This window comes from Anopheles marshallii, chromosome 3 (assembly GCF_943734725.1).
Source record: "Anopheles marshallii chromosome 3, idAnoMarsDA_429_01, whole genome shotgun sequence".
NCBI lineage: Eukaryota > Metazoa > Arthropoda > Insecta > Diptera > Culicidae > Anopheles > Anopheles marshallii.
This window is the reverse complement of record NC_071327.1, coordinates 44,096,639-44,104,168: the sequence shown is the minus strand read 5'-3', so window position 1 is coordinate 44,104,168 and position 7,530 is coordinate 44,096,639. Positions and strand designations below refer to the sequence as shown.

Genomic DNA, 7,530 nt, shown 5'->3' with positions numbered 1-7,530 from the left:
TAAAGTCGTTGATTTATTTTTGAAGGATACATATAGCGATAAAAATGGATCAACAAATCTATGAGTGGTTAAATTCTCGAGTATAGTATGCTCCCTGTCCACAGCATTGTAACTAGTACCTGTATTTATAAAGTGCAATCTAAAAAAACCCATTAATTAGTCTAAATCACCTAGAATTGAATGATTGAAATGTTCTGTGTTGAGAAATAATATTTTACACAATTAAAGATTGCGTACAGCGAATTGGACTCGCCATTAGAAAGTAATTAGAATGGCACCCAGCAACCCAGTCCGCAAAATCGTTGTAGATCTTCCACATGGGCAGAGGATGCGTGGTAGACCCAAACTAAAACAGAGCGATGGCGTTGTTGCACTGGTCAAACCCGGCATATTGCATTGGCAGATGAAGGCGCTCGACCGTGAGTAGTTTAGAGGACTCCTGCAGTAGACCAAAACCACGAAGAAGTTGTAGCGCCGGATAAGTAAATAAAACAATGACCAAATCCATTGAGTTTGAATTATTCAATAAATTTGGACAATTTTTAGTGGTGTGAAATGATATATGCCGGACTTCGGCATAGTTCAAGGCTATAAATCGTTCGGTTACGCTATGTATGGCGTCAAGTTTCTTTAATATGATCCACATGTCACCATTGATAATGACGTGGCAATTGTTTCTACAATGCTGCGTTTCATTTTTTTTCCTTCACAAAGAACCGACATCAACTACGCATTAATCGTCACGGCGTAAGATGCGTGTGGCAGGCTACACCAAATGCGATGACGTCGTATACACGAACGAAGCACTTCAGCATGAGTGTGTATTTGTGTGATGATGTTTTTTGTTGGTTTTAATTGTTTTTTTTGGTTTCTACAGTCGCGGGTTCATTCTGCAACCTGTTTGCTTTTACTGATTGTAGCTTTTTCCGCCTTTCTTTTGACCTCCACGGTCGGCGGGGAGCAGCAGCACATAACATCAGCATTGTGAGGGGAAAAAACACCAATTCAGCCTTTCGGGGTTCTACGTCGTTTGAGTTTAATTTTAGACCACCCTTACACCCGATGCACCGACATGCTATTGTACCGGCTGATTGTGATGATGCTGACGGTGATGAGTATGATGACGAGGTTGATGATGTTGCACATATCACAACGAATTTGCTGATGTACAGTTACTGTATAGGCTCTTCTAACTCTGTCAGCAGCACCGACATGGGATAGTAACCTACCCATGTTCTGTGGAGCCATGTTAGTGCAAATCTGCTGAGTCTGATTGCTGGGAAGGACACAAGAATTGCGGATAAATTCTATTTGACAAACAAACGACTTTCGACTTGCAATTATAAAAATCTGAATGATCTATGTTTGTTGAGCGATTCTTCTGCAACGAAAATGGTTTAAAGAACGTTATTTTCTTTACTTATTTGTAACAGCTTTTCATAGATACAGTATAATAAAAAATGCTATAATATTATTGTAATTTGCAACCCGCATGGTGTAGGCCAACAGTTGTAATGATGCATTTTTTTCTTGTCTTTTTTAGCCTATAGTACACCAAGTCCACAGTGCACGCGAACGCATTACGTTGCCTTTGTCGCCGTGCCGAAGAATGGCAGAACAATGTACCGTCAGCATTGAAGATAGCAAGCAGCAACAAGAGCAATCCGCCATCTCCCATGAAGCTAGCAATCCCGCAAGTCCTCTAACCAGTATCAAATCGCCCACGTGCGTTGCGGCATCTGCGGCAAACATTGTGACGACCAACGCTGACGACGAGAAACAACGCAGGGTGGAGGACGGTACGGATGATGGGACTAGTACACCAAGGACAACCTGCGATCATCGCTCTACCACCCCAAGCAGTGGTGTGACACCACTGTTGTTGGTTGGGGATGACAACGATGGCGTGAAGAAACCTTACTGGTTGTTTTCATCCACCGAAGAACATCGGATACAGCATCAACCGCAGCATCATCATTCGTTACGCATGGATAGCCATGGCAGCGATGATATCGATGGCAGCCTACGACATGAACCGGATCGACAGCAATTGGATTGCTCCATCCTGCTGGAAACGCCCGCTCTTGAGCATGTGAAGATCAGCGATGGTGCAGTGCGAATGTCGAGCACCGATGGCATCAGCGATGGAAGGATCGGTGCAGGTAAGCTGGCGACAATCAGCGACAAGTTGGCGGCAGTAAAACCAAAACGCCTCAGCGACGAATTTTTCTCGGCGGACGATGACAACGATGACGAGGAAGATGAAGACGATGAAGAGCGTGAGGAGCATACGAAATCGAATGGACAAATCGTGCCCGATCGAAATACGATGGTAGATAGCGAGGCTCAGGCAAGCTTAAGTGAAATAAAAAATCTCAGTATCACCTGCTGCGGGAAACGGAAAGAGTTCGATAAAGATGATGTACGTGACGAATGCGTAAAAGACATCCGCATACTTCCTTCCGGTTCAAAGGATGTAGAACTGTTGTCTCGCGTTGTTGAAAGTCCGGAGAAGCCAAAGATATCGGCTTTCCGTGCCGATATTGAAAACACCATCGAAGCTCCTCTGGAACACCAACAGCACGCTGCAGCCGACGATGACGACGAAGAACTGCTTCTGGACGATGTGCAATCGATGGACGCGATCGAACGGCGTGATTTCGAACAGGAGGGAGGTTTTTTGATAAGAAACAGATCACTGATATCTGGCGATAGACTGAATTTAGAATTTTTAAATAACACGAATCCCCGTCCCCCGTCGAACGAGCGCACGCATCCGGAACAAGAACCATCATCGGAGGACGGGTCAGCTGGAGCCCCAGCATTATGCTCATCCTCCGATCGAGCTGTCGAAGTTGTTCCAACGTCTTCTATCTACTCCTCCGCATCGGCGTGCGCTACTGCGTTGAACACTAGAACATCCGCGCAACATTCGACCACGCCGACGAGCAGTAGATATCAGCACAAGCATGATCCTCACCATCACCATCATCATCATCACCACAACCAGCACCATCAACATCCTCGGGATGGTAAAACGATCGTAAACAGCACTGGTAGCGATAGCTTTAGTAGTAGTTTTAATAGGGAAACCGAGAACAATAGTACAACCAAGTTCGCAGTTAATAAGCTTACGAGGAACCTCTCCGCTAGTCTAGCTAATTGCAACGATAAAAAGCATGAGCAGCAGGATGTCGCTTCCGGCACTGGTACAGGGTCTAGCGTCACGCCACCTGTCACGTCCTCATTTGCCACTTCTTCCTCGTCCGCTTCTTCCTCCTGCTCCTCTTCAAACTATTCGCTGTACTCAGCATCAGCTGCAGGACCGGGAGGTGAATGTGTCCCAACCCTAACTGCAGATGCACCAGCCCGAAAGGAATGTAAACCGGAACTTGCCGATGCCTTTTTGAATACAAATTCAAACGATAGCGTATCATCGGATCGTTCGCTGTTTGGCGTCCATGCCACGGAAGAGGAAACGACATTAACCGTATCCGATGTGCAAACGAAGGAGGATACTCATACGCATCACGATTCTTGTTCCACCACCTCCTCGACCGCGTCGTACTCGTCCTCTTCCTCGCCGTCCCCTTCACAAGCAACGACGGCACAGCACAACGACGATGTGCCGATGATTATTTGCTCCTCTTCAGTACTGCCCCCGACTGCATCGCATTCGGCCTCCTCATCGGTTTCGTCCGCACACGAGGAAAACACCTCCGCGAATAGTAAACCTTTGTGCGATGGAGATTTTAATGTAGAAGATCATGAAGCGAAAGCAACCGCAACGAAAAACACATCAGCTGATCATTCTTCAACGGCAGCTCCTTCTAGTTGTTCCGGACGAAGTACTAAGGAGGATTCTCTTGATACAAATGGCAAACTATCTTTCAGTTGTGCTTTTCCCAAGGAGAATGGAAGAATATCCGGTGTAGATGGAAATAAGCAATTGCTACCATCAACTTCTGCCAACGGCAATGTGCTACAGGAGGAACAAGATGGCGCATCGAAAGCTCGTGCCAGTGGCACAGAGCAACAGCCTCAGCTGCATCAGCAGCACGCTCAACATAACCATCGACGTCAGTTTCATCATCATCACCGTGCCGCTGGTACTGGTGAGGGAACGATCGCTGCATCTTCCACATCCTCCGCATCTCGCGTAGTAACAGCGAATGGGTCGGTCCAAACTGGAGGAACAGTTGCTACAACACGAGAGTCTATTCCTGTGCCGGAGGTTGTGGTGGCTCCGTCCTTCCATCAGCAGCGCGATGCCAGCACAAATACATCCAATTCACCCGAATCCAGCGAACCTGAGATCGACGAAGAGGACTGGGCCGACTGTGAGGAAGGCACGGACGAAGAAGTGTGTACTTGCCGAGACTACACCGACGAGGATGGATTTGCTAGCAGTGAAGACGAACTGCCATCACGAGATGTCGATCTCTCCAGCTATACGCACCTGGACACGATATCGGACGATCTGCTACATGATGCACAAACGCCTCGGCTCCATCGCAAAAGGAAGTTGACGGAAAATCGAACTATACTCTATGGCGATAGCAACAGCCCATCCGGCGAATCGCTAAACTACACCAGCCGCAAGCGCCTAGCACTCGATGGATCGACCGTTACAGGCACGGCGTCATCTACAGCTAACGGTAGCTCGTCACCTGGATCCGCAACATCCGGAACAGCGGCAAACACAACGGCAGCATCAACTGGTGTAACACCTTTGTCCAATAGCGGTGTATCCACGACACCCCGATCGTCTCTTCGAAGCCCAATGAATGTAAGTATAATAATAGGCATCTTTCAGCTTCTCGATGCACAGTGGCTTACCATGTTTGCGATATATTACAGATTATAACTACACCAACTTCATCCACGTTGGGAGAGCGTAAGACACCAAGAACCATTATACCGACCAAAGATAATCCTCCTCCAGAACTAAACGAATGGTTGATGCAATTCCAGGTAAGTAGGCGCGCTTATAGTAAATTCAGTAGCATTCAGCTTCCTTCTCCAGCTCCTTACTATTGTTACTTCATTATACTTACCATCATGTGTCTGATGATATCTTTTTTCCTTCAATAGAGATGGACGCACGTTGAACGGTTGTTAGCTGTGGATCGTTTGATCGAACACTGCGAACCAACACAGGTGCGCCACATGATGAAAGTCATCGAGCCGCAGTTCCAACGAGACTTCATCTCGCTTCTGCCAAAGGAGCTAGCGTTACAGGTACTGTCCTACCTGGAACCAAAGGATCTTCTGCGGGCCGCCCAAACATGTCGCAGCTGGCGCTTCCTGGCTGATGACAACCTGCTGTGGAAGGAAAAGTGTAAAGAAAGCGGCATTGGCATCGAACCATCAACGGATCGTCCAAAACGAGGTCGCACCGGTAACATGCCACCGATATCATCGCCCTGGAAAGCGGCTTATATGCGCCAGCACATCATCGAAATGAATTGGCGCTCGCGACCAATCCGAACGGCGAAGGTGCTGAAGGGTCATGACGATCATGTCATCACGTGCCTTCAATTTTGCGGCAATCGTATCGTGTCCGGATCCGACGACAATACGCTCAAAGTTTGGTCCGCCATCTCGGGGAAGGTAATCACAGGCATTGGCTAAAGTACCGGGGCACATACTAATGACCTTTATTGTCACTTATTTTCAGTGCCTTCGAACGCTAACTGGCCATACGGGAGGTGTGTGGTCATCACAAATGTCGGGCAACATCATCATCTCCGGTAGTACTGATCGCACTTTACGCGTCTGGAAGGCTGACACCGGACAGTGCATGCACATACTTCATGGTCACACTTCGACTGTGCGCTGTATGCACCTGCACGGCAACAAGTAAGTGTAGTAGTAGTAGGTGAAATATTAGCAATATTAGAATTATCACATCTTAAAAATTACTTTGATAAACATTGATGATTTCATTTAATTCACCAACTGTTTTCTTCACCTTCCAAACACAGAGTCGTTAGTGGTTCGCGAGACGCAACGTTGCGCGTCTGGGATGTGAATTTAGGTACATGTTTGCACATGTTGGTGGGTCATCTGGCTGCCGTGCGTTGTGTTCAGTACGATGGTAAGCTGATTGTTTCCGGTGCCTACGACTACATGGTGAAAGTATGGAACCCAGAGCGTCAGGAATGTCTGCACACGTTGCAGGGACACACAAACCGTGTGTACTCACTGCAGGTAAATGCATAGGAGATGCGTAATCAAAATGTCGTCTCACGAACCTAATGGTGTTGTCATATTTTGTCTTTCAGTTTGACGGTATCCATGTTGTTTCCGGTTCGCTGGATACTTCGATACGCGTATGGGATGCTGAAACAGGCTCCTGCAAACACGCACTAATGGGACACCAGAGCCTCACTTCGGGAATGGAGCTTCGACAGAACATTCTCGTGTCTGGTAATGCTGATTCCACCGTCAAGGTTTGGGACATCATTACCGGCCAATGCCTGCAGACACTTTCAGGTATGGTTGCATATTCTCAATATTTACTGCACCAAGTCCGCAGATGGGTAATTTTGTTTTAATTTTGCTTCATACAGGACCCAACAAGCATCAATCTGCTGTCACCTGTCTGCAGTTTAACTCTCGTTTCGTCATCACCAGTTCCGACGATGGTACCGTGAAGTTGTGGGATGTTAAGACTGGTGAATTTATCCGCAATCTAGTGGCACTAGAATCGGGCGGTTCCGGTGGTGTTGTTTGGCGTATCCGGTAAGATTTGGCTTTCTCGCGAATGACTTGACATATAGTTTATTGCGATTGTTGTATTTCATGTATTATTTCTCCAAACTTCTCCCTATAGTGCAAACGATACCAAACTTATATGTGCTGTTGGGTCACGCAATGGTACGGAGGAAACCAAACTGATGGTTCTCGATTTCGACGTAGAAGGTGCCTGCTTGAAATGCTCATAATTTTGTAAGATGACTTCTACTCTACACCGCTACCACTCAGCTGCTGTTTTTGCCGCTAATTGCTTAGCTTACTTTTAATTCAGTTTCACATTGTCCCCTTTGCGAAACTGTACTCACACACATACAAACCCTCGTAAAAAAAACCCGCGATACCATACCGTAGGATAACATATTTAAGAACACGAAAACATTCATTGTTCGTCCTTCATTTGTATTCTCCAGTTTGCAAGTAAAGGCTTTCGAAACCTTTCGAAAAGTTAATCAATAATTCGATGATAGGGGAATGAGGTCAAAGTTAATAACGGGGGCCCGTAGATAGTATAAAAATTGTGAACATATGCAGCAACCGCGGCCCTGTAACAAACGATACCGGCGAACGTGTGCACCAATCGCGCACATAGCTTTGTCAGCACAAATTGAAAAAGTTTGTTGTCCCAAAAAAACAGTGATGCGTTCCAGTGCCGGATTGATAAGAAAGGTATGATAGTGTAGCATTGTCTTGCCTGCACATCTTGACAGCAATATGTTCATTTACCATCCGTACTATTCTCTCTGGAGACCACCAAGTTTGAAACGGCGA

The 7,530-nt window shown here is 46.6% G+C and overlaps 1 protein-coding gene across 1 annotated transcript; it reads left to right on the top strand.

The window, feature by feature from the left end:
- The first annotated feature begins 1,609 nt into the window (after window positions 1-1,609).
- Window positions 1,610-6,950, top strand: LOC128715717 (F-box/WD repeat-containing protein 7). The gene is made up of 8 exons (XM_053810628.1): window positions 1,610-4,789; window positions 4,861-4,974; window positions 5,095-5,613; window positions 5,681-5,862; window positions 5,988-6,213; window positions 6,288-6,498; window positions 6,576-6,747; window positions 6,839-6,950. The coding sequence occupies exons 1-8, from the start codon at window positions 1,610-1,612 to the stop codon at window positions 6,948-6,950; spliced, it is 4,716 nt and encodes a 1,571-aa protein (XP_053666603.1).
- Window positions 6,951-7,530: the final 580 nt, after the last annotated feature.

Excerpts from the sequence above, each read along its gene's own strand:
- LOC128715717 (XM_053810628.1), top strand. The coding sequence starts at position 1,610 with ATGGCAGAACAATGTACCGTCAGCATTGAAGATAGCAAGCAGCAACAA. Across the intron at positions 6,214-6,287 it reads ACCGTGTGTACTCACTGCAG|TTTGACGGTATCCATGTTGT; the intron begins GTAAATGCATAG and ends TTTGTCTTTCAG. Across the intron at positions 6,499-6,575 it reads ATGCCTGCAGACACTTTCAG|GACCCAACAAGCATCAATCT; the intron begins GTATGGTTGCAT and ends TGCTTCATACAG.